The sequence below is a fragment of the Elaeis guineensis genome, chromosome 4 (assembly GCF_000442705.2).
Source record: "Elaeis guineensis isolate ETL-2024a chromosome 4, EG11, whole genome shotgun sequence".
Classification (NCBI taxonomy): domain Eukaryota; kingdom Viridiplantae; phylum Streptophyta; class Magnoliopsida; order Arecales; family Arecaceae; genus Elaeis; species Elaeis guineensis.
In genome coordinates this window covers 90,204,607-90,223,627 of record NC_025996.2, presented here as the reverse complement: position 1 = coordinate 90,223,627, position 19,021 = coordinate 90,204,607, and the positions used below count along the sequence as shown (strand labels likewise).

Here is a 19,021-nt window from a genome sequence, read left to right as displayed (position 1 = left end):
GTGAGAGGGAGCTATTTATAAAAGATCCAAGTGGTATGTGCCCATTCAAGGACCAATCCGACTCCGCCACGTATTCCGTTTCAAAATATCAACCGTCGCCACCATTTACTGCACCTTCCTCTTATTGAAGCGAGGTCAGTGGAGTGTCTCGAGAGCCATCCTGCTTTGCCACATGGCAATCAGAAAATGACCTAAAGGAGACCGTCAATCAATTCCCTTGGAAAATTCTGCTTGCCATTACGGCAGATGGAGTCCCAAGGTGCGTTATGAATAGACGTTTGAGCTCTTGGAAGGCAGATCTGTTGACCAATGGCGACTGATTGAAACTTCAATCGATGAGACCTTTGAGCCCTCCTAGAAATTTCAATTATGACACTTCTCTTCCTAGCAAACAATAGAAGCCTCCGTGACTAAGAAGCAAGGGCTAACCTATAAGGACCCTTGAAAGCCAAACCCACTCTTCAGCGAGTCAACGTCTATGAAGACCTTAGTAACGGAAAAAGCAGGAGCTAACCTGTAAGGATCCCTGAAGGCCGAATCCGCTCTTCAACGGGTCAACGCCCGTGAAAGCCTTGTCAGTTCGGGAAGTGGGGGCTAACCTACAAGGACCTCCAAAGGCCATGCTTGCTTTTCAACAAAGCCAACACCTATGAAGATCCCGACTGATCAAGAAGTGAAGGTTGACCTAAAGAGACCTTCGGAGGGCTAACCCAAAGGACCCTCAAGCCATCGACTTCAGCAAGACATAAGGTCGAACCTAAAGAAATGGCTACTCTACGAACGTCACTGTAAGCCGCCTCAACATGAGAACCATGCATTCAAACCATAGTGCAATCCACAAGATAGCAAACATGGGTAATATCGAAGCTTCGAATTTTATTCCTTATCAATAAACTTCTTACAACAGTTACAAGACAGGTGTCCACAAAAAGAAAAAGGGAGAAGGCACATTAGCTAAAAGGTCGATCCTTGGCTGATGGAGCTTCGACACCCGATGTTTCTCCAGCTGAAGTCACTGACGCCATCCCGTCTATCAAACTTGTGGGAAGATAGGAGCCGACTTCAGGAAAAAGCCTTCTGACTAGGCTTCGACATTCCTCAAAGCCGAGGTCAATTGATTGGACCAATACATCGCCAATTGCGACAATTATATCGCGTAGGGTCGAAACAAGCTGATCCTCCAATAATTTGACAGTTGCCTTAGCATGCTCAGCTACAGCCGCACTCTCCACAAGCTGAATTCAGAGTTCAATTAACACGAATCTGTCCTTGTGCAAAGCTCCCGAGAGGTCAAGCGATTGTTCTCCTAGTCGTGACAAGCTCACTCCGGATATCACCAACTGCTGACCTTCTCACATCCAACGAACGATAAAACTCTCTTATCTCGGCCTTGGCCAAATAAAGTTCCTCCTTGAGTTTATCGACTTCTTCTTTGGCTTCATCACCAATCTTACACAATGCGAGAGCATACTTTAGTCTCAAAATCTCGTTTCGGACTTCCTGCAGCTGCTCGTTAAGAAGAGCTTTTTCCGCACCCATTTTCCAGCTAGCATCCCTGGCAGACTTTGCAATTCTGTCACACTCCACAGTTAACCTACATTTTTCGGAGAAGTATTTTCTATTCATCTGCTCTAGATGCCTTTGCAAACTCCTCTTCTCCATCGACGCCTCTTCGTTACTCATCTCCAGCTTTCGAAGTTTCGTCTTGGCTTCGACAGCATCCCGTTGAGCCTAACATAAATCTCTTTCAAGAGTCTCAATTCGAATTCTCATAGGCAAGACCGTCGGAAGATGCTTAACCCGATATTGGGTGAACATACGGTCGCAAAAGTCACATCAGACCACCTGAGAAGAGCATCACATATAGAAATGAATCGAAGTGCATGGGTAAAACTCATCTTTTTTTATTAGTTCTAAAGTCACTCCTTACATTGATCAATAGAAGGAAAAAGAAAAAGATATACAAGTTCAGTTATGCCCAACCTCAGTGTGACGATCGACCGATGGTGGGCTTGATGCAACCATGGCCGGTTGCTCCACTTGCGAAGGCGGTACAACATCAACACGGATAGGTGCAAGGACGATCTCTAGGGGTGCGGTGGCTTCAGAGGGTCCTCCGATCACCTTGACAACCGAAGTCTCTCCTACAACATCTTCACTCCCCTCTTCCACCTCTCCCAGGTGGTACAGGAAGCTCCAATCCATATCCAGGAAGCACTCCGCCACTTTCTTACAACAAATGTCCAGGTCGATGTTGAAGGCCTCTTTGGCTGAAGATGAATTTCTCCTCTGAATGCACGTCAGATGTGCGGAAGGCTTCCACGGCTGCGCATCCCGCTTCAGCAGCTTGTTCATGGGCTTTCCTCTCGACATTAATGGCCTTGGCCTGTGCTTCCAATCTCTCTTTTTTCTCTGAAGCCAACATGACCTCAATTTCCTTCAACTTATCCTTCAAGCGAGTAACCTCAGCTTTTGCCGCCTCCACCCTCAATTTGGCTTCAAGCTCCGAAGTTTCGGCCAACTCGCGCTTCCTGCCCACTTAGCCAACTCCTTTTTGACGTCGCTCATCATATTGATGAGGGCCACGGTATAGTGCCCCGCCTGTACTCATAAGACGGGATAAACACAGAATAAACATAAAAAAAGAGGGAAAGAGAATAGAAGCGAACTCACCTTCACTATAGTGGAGATCATCTATCTTTGCTGCTTCATACAGCTTTCTCTCTCAGCCTCTTCCAGACCAGCATCAAAGAGCATGTTCCAAAAAGCACTGTGGGCGGTTTTCCAATTGTCGAAAGCACCCTTGGCGATCGACGAACCTAAACCTCGTTCCTGATCCATCGATTCCCCAATAGAATCCGACTCCACCGGTCAGAACCAACCTGGGGGGCAGAAAGCATGGCCGATTTCGAAAGTTGACTTCAGAGGGGAGGAGCCGAAATAACCCCCTCCTGGGTTGAGGTCGGGGGAACTGCCTCCTTGTTGCCTTCACCTCAAGTCTTGGGTTTTTTCTGAGCATCGGCAGACGAAGGTGTTGCCCTTTCAACGAACCCCTCAGCAACCTCTTCACCTCTTCGGACTTCATAACTGCCATGAAAAAGTTAGCACCGACGAAAAGCAACGAAAAGAGACATCAGGAGGAATGGAGATCTCACCTTTGAGATTGGTCAGACTGATACCAGCATTGAAGAGAGATTGCTCCGATGGCAACCCTTGTAATGAGGGAATCCTATATCCCCTCAAGGTTGCAGAGCGCTCTAGATCTTCATCTCCAAGCCTCGGGACCCGAAGGGCAGAATCCCTCGACCGACCCCAGTGTGAACACCTCCACTCTTCTACAGAAGGACCGGAGATAAAAGAATCTAACCTTCCAACCATGTACCGAAGAAGGAGCTCCCCTTATCAAAGCAGAGACTTCCCTCAGGGGAGAGACATACCACCAATCTTCGGGACGTCTCTTCACGGTGTAGAAGGATAAAAAAAGAGACAGAGAGGGCTGGACCCCGACTTTAGAGCAGAGAACCAAAAAGTCGATGATAAAACGAAAGAAGTTACAGATGACAAAGCAAAAGGGAAGATCAAAAAAACAGAAAATCTTAACGACAAAAGGATGGATAGGAAGCCTAAATCCAGCTTTAAAGGCTTCCTCATACAAACTTATCCTATCAGGATAACGATTGCTTACCCTACTACTGGGAGCGAGGGACTCTAATTTGAAGACGGTTGGGACCCTATATCAAATACGAATGCGATTCAGGTCCTCTAACCCCAACCTAAACTCAATTGTGTTTGGGGCAAAAGAAGATGTAGCGCCATGCCCTCCACCTCCACCAACAGGGATTCCCTCAAAGAAGATGATCACTCAGAAGAGCGATTTTCGCTATGACTCCTCGAATCCGCCATTGGAGACATAGAGGATGGCTGAACAAAGGAGACGAAAAAGAAGCAAAAAGAGGGAAAGGAAACCAACCTACAGTGGTACAATAGAGACAGAAGAAGGCGATTCCTCAGGAGATGAGGACGATTGTCCGAAAGAAAACCGCCGGCGATCGAAAAACCTTGAAAGACAAAAAGGTGAATCGAAAGAGAAGAAAACTCTAAGAACGTTCAAAGAAAATCAAGGGACACCATCTCCTTTTTTAAATGCAAGAAATCAGAACCGTCCGGATACTGAATCCCGCCCAGCCATCCAATAATCGACACATGGCGTAATCCATCAATGGAAGAGAGGCGTCAGTCAGCCAATTAATGGTATGAGCGGGAAACGAGGTGCGCCATTCTCCTAGTTCTGTTGATCACTCTTTAGTCATGATTATGGTCCGATATGACTATTTGATTCACTCAAGAAGCACAGGCGCCACTTCTATGGAAAGGATGTGTCTTCAGCTAATCGGAGCTCTAGTACTCCCTTCGTTCGAATCGGACTCAAGAGTAGGGGCATGTGTTGGGGGGATATTTCCTCCTTGGGGTTGGGGTTGAAGACATGGGCTAATGAACTTTCAAGATCGTCCAATCCTAACTTCGACATCAAACTTATCTCTGTCTCCACAGCAACTGACCTTTAACACCTACTCAGCATTTGTAGATAGCGAAACACCCAGACATGCAGACTTCGATCGTAGATAATGCATCAACCTCCACCAGTCTTCATCTCATTGAGTGAGATCCACCCCAGCCATCTCTTTTCTTCAGCACCCAATCGAACTCTCAACTAAAGGAGCTAGGCCGATCTAACCTACGTCCTCATTTCAAAATTCAAAAACACCAGCGACACAGTTGGATCCGAAACAAAAAAAATAGGTGTAATAACCACCCCATCAATCTCGACCGAGAGTCTGGCCACGTTGAGTCTGAATCGGCCCTATAATTTTTCGAAACAATTTCATGACTTTAGCCTACAAAAGGGCCTACAAGGAACCCCATAAGATATGCAATCATAATCTCTAAATACTTCTTCTCGCCTATTTCTCCTGTTATCTGACTTGAGCATCAGAGAGTCCCCACCGGAGCCAACTCCGGTCAGGACTTGCTTGTAGATTTTTCTTCTGGGAGGATGCGCCACCGCTTAGCCTTTTCAATCGTGATCCAGATTTCAGTGGCAACAGCAGCATTGTTCAAGTATAACTATATAGAAATGAAAGATCAAACTTAACTAAAATACTATAGTTTATTGTGCTATCCACAAGACTAAGTATTTTAAAGCAAAAAATATGTTAAAAATTGTATGAGATGCAATTGGTAAGAGTTACCTGCCCTTAAACTCATAAATGAGTGTTGTGCTATCCACAGGATGTTTGTCAAAAATTAGGATCTCAACCCCACTTAGAAACAAAATAAGGTTTCTCATTTTCATACTTGAAAGCTATGAAATTCACTAAATAAGTGAGAGACAATTAGAAAAAGACCTAATCTAGTTGTGCATGTAATCATAAATAGTCCGCTTATATTTTGTTCTTGTATTTATAGATTTAACTGTATAATGGCATCCTCACTTTCACTACATGGCATTCTTGATGCTAATAAGTTGACCGGACCTAATTATGTAGACTGATTGAGAAATTTGAAAATTATTCTTATACAGGAGAAAGTCTCCTATATTCTGGATACTCCTGATCCAATCGGAGAAAATGCTACCGAAGAGGATAAAGCCACATACAAGATGTGGCATGATGACAGTGTGACTGTCAAATACATCATGTTAGCCTCTATCGACAATAAGCTACAGAAGCAACATAAAAGCATGGATTCCATACTTCTAAATTTAAAAAAATTATATGGAGAACAAAATAGTACTAGATATGAGATATCTAAACAGTTATTTCGTGCCAGGATGAGTGAAGGCACATCCATACAAACCCATATGCTTAAGATGATTGACCTGATCACTCGGTTAAGTCAATTGGATTTTGTTATGCATAGTGAACTAAGTCAGAATTTGATCTTGCAATCATTTCTTGAATCCTTCTCTCAGTTTGTCATTAATTATCACATGAACAAATTGAACACAAGCCTACCAGAGCTGCTCAATATGTTGAAGACAGTTGAAAGCCATTTCATTTTCAAGGGTGAAAAGACACCTATTCTACTTGTAGATAAGATCTCCAAGAAAAAGATAGGCTATAAGGGTTCAAATAAAAAGAAAAAGATGAACCCTAAGACTAGCATCTCCATGAAGAAGGCAAAGTCGAAGAGTATCTCACCAAAAGGTACTTATTTCCACTGTGGGAAAGATGGGCATTGGAAGAGGAACTACAAACATTACCTTGCGGATTTGAAGCAAAAAGAAGCAAATGTTGCTAAAGATTCGTATATGATACAAATAAATTTATCATTAAGTACTTCAACTAGAGATTCTTAGGTATTAGATATCACCTGTAGTTCACACCTATGCAAACCGTTACAGAGACTATAAGGAAACTGAATGAAGTGAGTTTGTGCGGTTCAGTGCCAATGGAGAGTCCATCCGATCCGAAGTCATAGTAACCTTTTTGTTGAAGTTGCCTTCGGACAAAAGTTTAAATTAAAAAATTGTTACTATATGTCAATATTGTTAGAAATATTATTTCAATTCCTATGTTATTAGAACGTAGTTTTGAAATAAGATGAAAGGGCAAAAGTTGCTCTATTTATCATTCCAATGAATTTTATGACAATGCTTTGTGGATAATGATCTTTTATTCTTGTCACTTAAATGATAATATTCTTCATGTTGATCAAATGAAAAAAAAAGAGTAAAAATATGAATATCACATATCTCTGGTACTGCCGACTTGGTCATATTAATGAGTCAAGAATTAATAAGTTATACAAAAAGAATTCTATGATCCTTATGATTTTGAATCATATGAAACTTATGAATCTTGTCTCATGGGTAAGATGACCAAGGCTCCATTTACTGAACATGAAGAAAGGACGAGTGACATATTGAGCCTAGTACATATGGATGTTTGCGGCCCAATGACAACTCAAGCTAAAGGTGGATACTCCTACTTCATCACGTTTACTGATGATTTATCAAGATTTGGATATCCTAAGTGTTTGATAAGTTTAAGGAGTACCAAAAAATGGTTGAGAAATAAACTGATAAAAATATTAAAACTCTTCGATCTAATCGAAGAGAATACTTAACAAGTTTCTTGATCATCTTAAAGATAATAGAATTCTCTCTGAATGGACTCCTTACACTCCACAATTAAATGATATTGCGGAAAGAAGGAACTGCACCTTATTAGATATGGTGCAGTCCATGTACTTCACAAATCTTTTGATCTCCTTCTGGAGATATGCTCTTGAGGCCGCAGCGTATATATTAAACAAAATATCAACTAAATTTGTTACTAGCACTCCATATGAGACATGAAAAGATAAGAGGCTGAGCCTTAAACATCTGATGATATGAGGCTGCCTGCTTATGTCAAAAATACTGAAGGACATAAGCTTAGTGCTAGATCAAATAAGTGCATATTTGTAAGTTATTCTAATAAGAATATAGGATACTATTTTTACCACCCTACTCAACAAAAGATTTTTGTCAGTAGGCATGTCATTTTCTTGAAAAAAAAAGTTTATCCAAGGAGGAGGCAGTGGAAGGATAGTTGAACTTAAGGAAGTTCAAGACCTACAATCTATCCAGAAACAACATATGGACAGTCCATAAGTTGATCCTCAAACAGAAGTGCTCATTGATGAGGCACAACCAGAACACACCTCTTCAAAAGTCAAATAAAGTGTATAATGTACCACTCAGATATGAATTTGTCATTGAGAATAACAATATACCACATAACATTGAGAATGATGATCCCACGACCTATACAGAAACAATCAAGAGTAGTGACTTTGATAAATGACTTGAAGTCAGAAATCCAAAATAGACACCATAATACCAAGTTTGGACTTTGGATGATGCACCTAAAGGTGTGACCCCAATAGGTTGCAAATAGATCTTCAAGAAGAAGATTGGAGCAGATGACTAGATAAAGACCTATATGACCAGGCTAGTGGCAAAAGATTTCAGACAAAAACAAGGTGTTAACTATGAAGAAACTTTTTCACCAGTAGCCATACTCAAATCTATTCAAATTTTGCTTGCTATAGCTGCATATGACTGAAATCTAGTAGATGGATGCAAGATTGCTTTCCTCAATAAAAATCTTGAGAAAGAAGTCTACATGACTCAGCCAGAGGATTTATCTCTAGTGAAAAGACAAATCAAGTATGCAAGCTAAAGAAATCCATTTATGGATTAAAACATGCATCGAGAAGTTGGAACATCCATTTTGATGAGACAGTCAAATCATTTGGTTTTATCAAAAATATGGATGAACCATGTGTATACAAGAAGATAAGGAGTGCTATTATCTTCCTAGTTTTGTATGTGGATAATATACTGCTCATTGAGAATAATATCCCTATCAATGTATACTGAACCGATACCGCCAGCCGATAGGTATGGTTTGGTACGGTTTCGTATCATATCAAACCGACAAAGGCAAGCGGACCCAACCGAAAGAAGAAAAAGAGAAATAGAAAGAGGAAGAAAGAAAAAGAGGGAGGGGAAGGAGTCGGTGGGGTCGTCGGACGGCCTCCGACTGGCCGTCGTGGCCGTCGGAGGGCACAGTCCACGCACACGGCGCGCGGACATGAAACAGGGCGTCGCCGCGAAACAGGGGGCCTTTCGCGAGTTTTTTTAAAAAACATAATTTTAAGTGAAGCCAGCAAATAGTTTGCCGGCTTCACGATTTGTCTTTTTTTTTAAAAAAATTCTTAAGTTCGCAACTAGGTTGCCGACATCATGAGTTTAAAACCAAAAAAAAACTGAAACAAACGACCGTCTGTTTCGAAAAAGAAGGGCGGAGCCCGCTCGACCGCCCTCAGACCGTCGACGTCGGCTCGCCGGCCATCGGGGGCCTCGCGACGGAGACGTCGTCCGTCCGGTAGGTTCCTCCCCCCGAGTGCTCTCTCTTTCTCACTCTCTTGAAAGTCCTATCGGACGATACAGGGCTCGAAAGCCCTCCAACGGCCGCAGCCGGCCACCGCCGGCCTCCGACAGCTCCACCTCCCTCCCTCTCCTCTCTCTCTCTCTTTTTTCCTTCCGTACCATCTGTATCGAATTTATAAGCCGAATCGTGCCGGTTTCCCACCGATCCGATACGATACAAGGTGTACCGACCGATTCGACACGGTATGGCAAATTTTGATCCCTATGTTGCAATCGATCAAAATTTGACTGTCACAAAAATTTTCCATGAAAGATTTGGGTGAAGGTCCAATATACTTGGTATAGAGATCTATAGAGATAGATCTAAGTGAATGCTAGGCTTGTCCCAGTCCAAGTACATAGATTTGGTGTTGAAAAGGTTCAACATGGATGGATGTAAAAGAGATTATTTATCCATGAGTCATAGCATACATCTCTAAGAAGATGTCTCCTAAGCAACCTGAAGAGAGAAAAAGAATAAGTTATATCCCTTATGCTTCGGCTATGGGATCGATTATGTATGCTATGTACCAGATCTGATGTGACTTATTCTTTGAACATTATAAGCAATTTCAGACAAATCCAGAAAAGAATCATTGAAAAGCTGTGAAAAACATTCTCAAACACTTAAGAAGGACTAGAGATGCTTTTCTCATACATGACGGGTCTGATTTGAAACTAAAAGGATTTACAGATTCTAATTTTTAATGTGATCCAGATGATAATAAATCCATATTAGGATATGTATTTACTCTATATGATGGTGTAATGAGTTGAAAGAGTTCCAAACAGCAGATTATAACTGACTCAGTTACTGAGGTAGAGTATATTACTGCTAGTGAAGCTACTAAGGAAGCCGTATGGATGAAAAAGTTCATCACAAAGTTGGGTGTTGTTCCTAAGATTGAACACCCAGTGCCACTTTATTGTGACAACACTAGGACTGTTGCTCAAGCCAAGGAACCAAGATCTCATCACAAATCCAAGCACATCCTGAGGCGGTTCCATCTCGTTCGAGAGATTGTCGAAAGACGATGTGATTGTAGAGTTGACACCAAAAACAACATGACAGACCAATTCACTAAAGCCTTATCATAACCCTAGTTTGATTGTCATCTTGATTGTATCGGCATAAAGTATAGGAGCAATTGATTTTAGTGCAAATGGGAGATTGAAAGAATTGTCCTATAAGCCTATCGCATATGTGATGCAATGGGATATTTTTTGTATTCTATCTTCCTAACTCATGTATTTGACATTAATTATTAATAAAATTAGATAATTTATTTCATTATATGCTGCATCTTGATGCTTGATTAAGATTATAAATCTCATAGACTAGGTTAATGATTTTAGAGCCATGACGAGATCATGCCAGTAAGACCTAAATCCATGATAACCCTAATCTAAAATATTTTCAGTTGTAAGATCATTGATTCGAAGATCAATGATACCGGTAAGACTAGCACATCCTATGCATGCTCGATGGAGAGGATGGTTGATCTCACAATCCTTGTGTAGTGACACTAATACAAAGATGTGGATGCTCATTTAAGAGAGTTCACTGAATTGACCAAATGAGGAAACATCTGATGGAGCCTTATATGCATGTCAGTTGATTGTTCTCTAATGGAAGTAGTGCAAGTGATCCTTAAACCTGAGATCACCATGGTACCTTATGTATATGAATCTATGTTTTAATTCATATCCTAACATGACTCTCTGAGACTTATAAGGGATGTTTTGGGTATCGTGAAATGTTAATAAAGGTTGTGAGTGATCAACAAAAAATCTGTCACTCCTTATAAGGGGAGAGAACATCCTATATGATCTCATAGGATAATGACTCCAGAAATCTTTGACCAAAGCAGGATGATAATTAAAAAAACTTCTAATGTATCATCAACTGAGTCATCATCTTTAGATCAAGATACATATGGATAAGTATTTGGACTGGATATGATTCCATGCCTATAGCTTATCTGTGATATTGATCAAAGCATTGAATTACATGGTAACTCACCACTGAAGGATATTTTTGGTATTTCCATCAAAATTTTAGATCTTCTGGATAGTCATGATATGTTGCTAAACATCAATCTTGACCTGTGAATTCGCAAGAATTAAAGAGTTTAATTCAGCAATCAACTAGAAGTTCTAATTAATTGGTGCATTTGGACTGACCTTTCCCTAATTGAGTTAGTTTGGTCATGAGCCTGAGCCTACCGCTGGCTAGATTTGGAATTTAATAGGTCACACACTTAAAAATTTGATTACGGACTGATCTAATTGGATTTATTGAAAATCCTGTGGGTTTAATTTACATGCTAGCACATGGATTAATCCAAGTTCCCAATCAAGCCTAGCCCAAAGTTGTTTAAGCTAACCTAGAATCTGATGCCTTGATCTAATCTAAGTGGGCTCTGACCCATGGACTCCTTGGCACCTAAACCTCTTCACATGAAGTTTCATGTGAAGCAAACTCCTAACCACCTCCACACCATATCTCCACGCCACATTAAATTTCTTGCACCCAGAAGGAAGAGTCCTTCTGGGCTACTCTTGAAATCCTTGCTATTTAATCCCATGCACCTTTTATGATGGTGCCTTGGTTGTTGTGCGCAGAAGGGAGAAGTCCGGCTCTACAACTCCATGCGATGCATTTATCTCAAGCAGAAGCCAAAGAGTTTGGCCCCTCATGAGAAACCTTAGTGCGCCAAAGGATGTGATCCACGCCCTTTTGTTCCATATAAATAGGGGCACTCCATATGGGGTTAGCGTGCAAATTGATGGGATTTTGTGCATGTGAGTTGAAGAGAAAAAGAAAAAAAATAGAAAAGCAAAAAAAAAAGAAAGAAAATAAGAGGAAAAATTAGAAAGGAAAGAAATCAATTAGAAAAGCAGATTGTCTGCCTTTCTAAGAGATTGGAATATCCAAGAGTTGGATATCTAAATCAGAACGCCAATCTTTTGACAAAAAATTTCAGGTGTGATTTTTGTGGAGTTTTGGAAAGCTATCAAGTTGCTATATGTTTCATCCTTGAGAAGGATAGATCGCTAAAATTTTGTGAAGCAGTCTTGACGTAGCAGTAGATTGAAAAGATCCGTGATCAATCTTGTGTGTACTATCATTGGAAGACATCCACGTGGGCATCTTGTGGAGATCATACTTGTATCAAATCATCATCAACTTAAAGGTATAATTCTCACCTGAATATCATGCACGTTATGTTTGATTGAAATCAGCAAGGACTTCCTAGGATTGAGTTTCGGTTTGCCACTTTTAAGAATTAAAAGCATGTTTTAATAAAAAAAAAATTGAAAATCATATTCCGTTGTACAACCAAAACCCAACACCTCTACCCATGTATGGATGGCTTCATTTTTTATTCCATCTTTCTTTTTTAAATTACCATACATCCATCTCAATATTCTTATTTCGTCACACTTATCTTGTGCACATTGTTTTGTAACAGCCCAACGTTCATTTCAACTGCATATCCTTATATGGATTCATCCACCTTGTATACCACTAATAATTTTAGCTCTTCACCTACCAAGTGGTCCACATCAATGATCGCGAATCAACCCGAATTGGATGGTTTGGTCCATACCAAACCCAATTGATGCCAAGTCAAAATGGTTCAACATGTAATATTGATTCGGTTATAAAATCCCTCCCCCCATTCAATGGTTCGAGAGCCTTCAAGCTTCTCTCATTCACTTCACTAGTGGACACCACTCGCTCCCCCCTCTTCAATATCGGTTATCTCCAATAAGCCTCCCCCCCATCTTCTCTAGGGTTAGGGTTAGGGTTAAGCCCTTGGCCCTCCACTTCTTCATCCAGTGTTCTTCTCTTCGTTGTCTCTCTTCTTCATTCTTGGGCATCAAGCGACATGTTGCTAAGGCTGAGCAAGCAAGTGGTCTGCCGAAATAGGTACAAGGTGGTAGTGGATGAGAATGAGGGACAACAGCAGAGGGAGGACATGGTAAGCATGGATTGCAAAACCGGTACTAGTAGGCATGTCAGTCAGCAATTGGTGTGGTACAATACCAATTTGTATCATACCGAACCATGGCATATCAGAACCATGAGGAGGGAGAAGGCTGGTAAGGAAGGAGAGTGAAGGAGAGGGAAAGGGGGGAGAGGAAGAAGAGGGAGGAAGAGACAGACAGAGAGGGGATCCATTTATGTCAATGAGCTTTGATGGGATTGGACAGCCTTCGATGGCTTTGTGATGAGGGAAAGAGATCAGAGAGAGGCCGAATGCAGAGGAGAGAGAGAGAGAGAAGCTGGAGGCTATTCCAAGCCAAACTACCATCATCTTTCATCGGAGAGATGGTATTAGAGTCGATTTCAAGACCCTCATCTTCCGATTCCTCTTTCAAGGGCCAGAAGGAAGCTATTGAAGCCCTCATCCTCTTTTGTATTGGATTGGGGGATTTGTGCATGCCTTGAATCGAGATTGAACTGTAACACTAACCATCATATTGGTCAGATAGCATGTTCGCACCACACGAGCCTTCGCCAAACATCACACGATCTAGTTGGTATTGGTCTCTATCAAAACTTTGTATCTTAAATGATCTTAATTGAATAAAGTTATTTGATCGAACTGATCTTTGATCGTCAAGCACCATATTAGCCTCCATCTTGATTCTTGTTGGACGCTACTAATTTGATCACCCTCAATCTCTATCGAACCAATTGTATTTTAGCCTAATTTAAATTAGATAAAGTTAGATGACCGGACTAATCCAAACCGTTGGATGCGACTATCCGTAAATCATGTCTTTCCATAATTATCCATATCCGTTCTAATTATTGGACTCAACCCTGTATAGGGGTGTAATCGTCTTGATAAGATGTCCAACAATGGATAGTGCAATATAATTTATTAACTAAAGATTGTGAAAGAAATTTCTGCAATTATTTGAATTTGTTGGAGTACGTGCGAGATAAGTGATGCTTCACTTTTCCTAAATTTATTGATAAATTATAAAATATTCTCTATATCAAAATATTCATGATTTATGAAATTGATGCATTGTATTTTTAATTACTGGATATGCTTTTCTTTAGAATATTAAATGATTTATGATCAAATGTGTTGAATTTGATATGGATTGTACCCGATTGATTTCAATATTGCATCGTTTTATGAATTATTCGATTTAAAATATGAAATATCTTTGAGTAAAGTATTACGATTTGAGATGGATTTTGACTCACAATTTGACTATGCATCAAATCCTACCAATGAGGGTTAAATGCATGCACATTAATGCCCTACCAATAAAGGTTAAATGCTGATAATTTGATACCCTGCCAATGACGGTTAAATGCTGATATTTTGATACCTTACCAGTAGGATGGTTAAATACCGATACTTTGATGTCCTGCCAATGGAGGTTGTGCACTGGTAATTTGATATCCTGCCAGTAGGATAGTTAAATACTGGTAATTTGATACCCTACCAGTAGGAATTGTGCGCTGGTACTTTGATACCCTGCAATTGAGAGTTATGTAGTAGCATCTTGATTTAATTCATGGCTATCAAGATGAATGTGATGTATTGAAACAAATTGATTTATTAATGAAAATTGAATTTTAAAAGAATGAACTCACATGGATCTTATTTTGATTAGTGCTGTATATTTTGAATTAGATTTTGAATTATTATACTTTACATACTTATTTTTATTATATTACTATTACTGATTTATCTAATTAAGTGATCATTGCTTACTGGGCTATCTAGCTCATTACTTTATATTTTACTGTTCTTACAATTCAGAGGACTAGCTTGATTCAGAGATTCATTATAGGAGAGCCAATTAGAAGCAAAATTTAATATTTTTATTTGAGATTAGGATTTATTGAAGTTGATGCAAAACTATGGAATATTATTTTGTAAGACATTTGATTTAGTTATTTAAATTAAATTTGAATATTAATTTATTGATTATTGTTCCGTTATTGCTTTATGATATCATGAAGAGATGTCTTGCATGCTTGTGGGGGAGTTCTCCATGAGTATACGCAAGGTTTTAAATCCCGTGGGATGGGACTATCCTGATTTTTCCATGAAACAGGATGCGCTGTCGTCCCACTCCGTCCCGACACTTGAGAGAGGATGTCCTAAGACGTACCAATTAGAATGTTGGGATGCTAGCGAGATGGTTCTGTCTCGACATATGGGATGGTTCTCTGTTCCGATGTCCCACAGGACATTCCGCTGGAATCTGAATCCTTGAGTATATGGCAGTTGCCATGACTCCCAGCTCGCTATGTAATATTAGAGGCGTGACAGTATGCATCTCTATCTATACTATGTAAAATTCTATAAAAACTTTCACAAATCCCTCGTAACATTCTGCACTATGATACTTACATTATTAATTTAAGATATATTTATTGTTCTAAGCAAGGTCTTGCATCTTGGCAAGATGAGGCGTGTCCTGACTGTCCTGTCCCATTTCTACAACGGGACTAGGATGGGTTCAGGACCCCGAAATCCATCCATATAGAGAGAAGAAAGAGGAGAGAAGAAATGAACGAAAGATGAAGAAAAGGGAAACGTGAAAAAAAAGAAGATGAAAAATGAAAAAGAGGAAGGAAGAATAAAAAAAGGACAAGAAAAGCAAAGAAAGGAAGATAGAGGAAAAGAAACAAGAGAAGGACGAAAGTAAAAGAAAGAGAAAAGAAAAAAAGAAAGGAAAGAAGAAGGGAAGAAAGATGGAAGATATCCATCGAGATGCATGATTGAGACTGCTGTCGAGGCAAGACAAGATGCAGGATGTCCCATTCTATAGAGAAATCGAGACACCTTCATCTCATGGATTCCTTGGTTCTAAGATGTACTAAATTAACTGCTTTATACCAATGTCTAGACATTTTAAGCTCATAAATATTCCTGAATGTCAATGTTGATTTGTTAGCTAACATGGGCATTACATGGTTTAGTTCGGCATAGTTCATAGTTCAGCACAAGGGGCCAAGTACCTACTCCCAAACACTAACAACCTACCATAGATGTTCTTTTTGGCTGTATGAACAACATACTGAAGGTGCTACAAACACAACGTAGGCACAGTTGGAAGCTCATATACCACTCATATGGTAAGAAGCTTAAGGATGTGAAAAAACTTTTTTCTAGCTGCTGTCCAATATAGAATATTTTTTGTGGTTACTGGTTCAATCTGTACATCAGGGCTCCTCTTTCACATAAAGAGAAATCTGAATCATTCCTAAAAGGTCTCAAATCATGTTGTAATAATATATAGGATTATTCAAAACACCCAACATTATATAAGCCTGCCCATCGCGAAGCATGGACTACTTAAGCACTCATTAATGATCTAAACTCATTTTTTGCATGCTAAAAACTTGTGTGATTTGATATTCTACTTTGGCAAAGTGTTACTTCTATATCTTTTAATTTTTCACGAGAAATTGGAATGTACAAGAACATTTTCTGCAGGAATTCCAAGAGCTTTGCATTATTATTATGAAATATTCCTAGGAATTTAATAAATCAATTACCCAAAAATATAGTGGCATCAACTATCAGAAAAAGTAAGTAAAGCAAGAACAGATTACCTCAATATAGTAACTAAATATCAACTTCGTGAGTATGAGAACTACCCAGAACATTGTGTACCTGACAACAAAAGAAAAAATATACCCCCCGAAAATGAATATTTCAGCCTGGGCTTTATTGGTTCAAAACTAATATGGGATGACAATGGGAAAATGATTTGCTTACATAAAAAGTGAGAAAGAGCTTTCATGCATTCCTCTTCCCACATAGAGCCGAGGCTGCCATTTTCAAAATAAGCGCTTCAGCTAACCATAAATAAGCATGCACATAATGTGGTTCACAAGAAGAAATAGCACAGATATCTATATCAATGATGGGAACATTGGAACACTAGGATGTACAAAAAGATGGTAAGTAGTTCAGGATACCTGAGACCACCACATCATGAGCATTACAACTTTGTAGTTTGAACTCTCAAGAAACCGTCGCAGGTATGGAAAAAGAAACAGCAAAGCTGCTAGCATATTCGGTGATAAGTATATAACCACTGCCAAAATGTATAATGAAGGTTGATTCTGTCCACTCCCAACCCAGCCCTTTATAGTCCTTGCTAGTCCACTAGGATTTTCCCAGGTATAGGCATATGTCACTGGTAATATGACCACCCATGCAGCAGCAGAAACAACCTTTAAAATATATCTCAGCTTAACTGCAAAAGACATGCTCCTTCTTGCCTTCCAGCTAAGAATTATATCAAGGATAGCTGCAAAGTGATATTATAAAGCATACAAATGAGTGGATCTATTTTTCTCTTCTAGGAAACTCTATGCATGCCCATGCAACACAACATATCAAAAAACTATGCTATAGCTGCACCAGAAAAGGTAGTACTATGATGAGAAAAACAATAAATCAAGTGATTCATTTTGAAGCAAAATTATTTTTTGGTGTTGATAAAATAAACTGAAGCTGAATACCTATTTTGATAGCCCAGCCATTCTGGGCTTACCACTTGACCGGCCCTGGTCCACTTGACCGGCCCAATAAGCTAAAATGGCCCAACAAGGAGCTGCATGATTTTAAAGCAAAGGCAAAAAAAATAGAGATCAGAGGAAGACTCCCGATGGGAATCCTGTTCCTCCCGATTTTCCCAGAGGGAAGCTGACTCTACGAGGGATTTGGCCTCCCCTCTATTCTATTTAAGGCTAACTCCTTCCCCTTCAATCCACACCAGATTTCTCTGAACATTCATCGAAGTTTGCCGAGCTCTATCACAATGCCTTTGCCACCATCACACCCAAATACCGCCATTCTTTGATTTTCTCCCGATTTTCTTTTCCTTTTCTCCAGCCATCTTTGCTACTGACTGCCAATTATGGAACACTCATGCCACCATGGCCCCAACCACCAACCATGGCCACCGCTGGCAAGAAGCCTCCTCTATTATGGGAAGAGGGCAAAGGTTAATCCCCTGTTTTGCCGAGAACCAAAGGAAGAAGAGAAGGAAAAAGAAAGGAAAGAAAATGAAAGAAAAATGAAAAAAGAAAAAGAAAAGCAGAGAGTTTCTTTCTCCTATCTTTCCTCTCTCTAATTTCTCTCCATTTTCTCTCTCTAGATTCTCTCGCTACACATGGTTTCTCTCTCCACTAGGATGTTTTGGATTTTAGAAAGACCCTTCAGTGACCTTGACCGACCCTATGAAGTGGTGTTGACCCACGATTGCCAGGCAGCGTGTCGGCACTCACCTTGGCTAGACTAGATATTACTAGATTAGATCACCGTGATTTTTGTTGAACCATATGTACCCTAGTTCAAACATTATTAAATGAGATCAATGTGGTCCAATCGATCGGGATGTCAGGCGCTTCCGCTTGACCAACCATGTGATGGTGTTGGAACTTAAGATTTTTATTTTTAAAATATTCATGGTTAAATTTTGATAAAAATATGATTTTGGATATTAGGTTTCGAAGGAGAATCTCAAGATTAGTTGGATTTTTTTGCTCATTGTACGTGCAAAATAAGTAATGATCTACCTTTTCTAAATTTTTCATTTATATAATACTATGTTGAACATCAAATACATTGTTAATGGGTTCATATGTGATTTATGAATTTTATGAAAATGTGTTTTAAATGAAAATTGATATGGCATTTTGAAGTCATATTTCTCGAACTATTGCTATAACCATCTACTGATCTTATATTGTATATGCATATTTTGATTGGATTATGGAATATATGTTACTCTGTGAAAAAATTTTGATATATATCAGATTTGGACTCTCAGCCTGATTATGTTTTGATCATGCTAATTGCAGGTTTGTATTGACACTCTGACTATTACTGAGGTTATTGTTTTATTTCTAGCCCGCCACAAGATACAGATGTGATATTTTGGCCCCGCCACAAGATATGAATATGGTATTATGGCCTACACTGTAGGATATAAGCGATGTATTCTGGTCCACTCCACAGATATAAATGCAGTATCCTG

At 39.8% G+C, this 19,021-nt stretch overlaps 1 protein-coding gene across 1 annotated transcript in view; it reads right to left on the bottom strand.

Annotated features, from left to right (window-relative positions):
• LOC105034926 (callose synthase 3) overlaps positions 1-19,021 on the bottom strand; it is a 162,375-nt gene that overhangs the window by 97,330 nt on the left and 46,024 nt on the right. Inside the window, 3 exon segments of the mRNA XM_010910260.4 lie at positions 16,584-16,644; positions 16,750-16,802; positions 16,953-17,287. Coding sequence (XP_010908562.2) covers positions 16,584-16,644; positions 16,750-16,802; positions 16,953-17,287 — 449 coding nt within the window.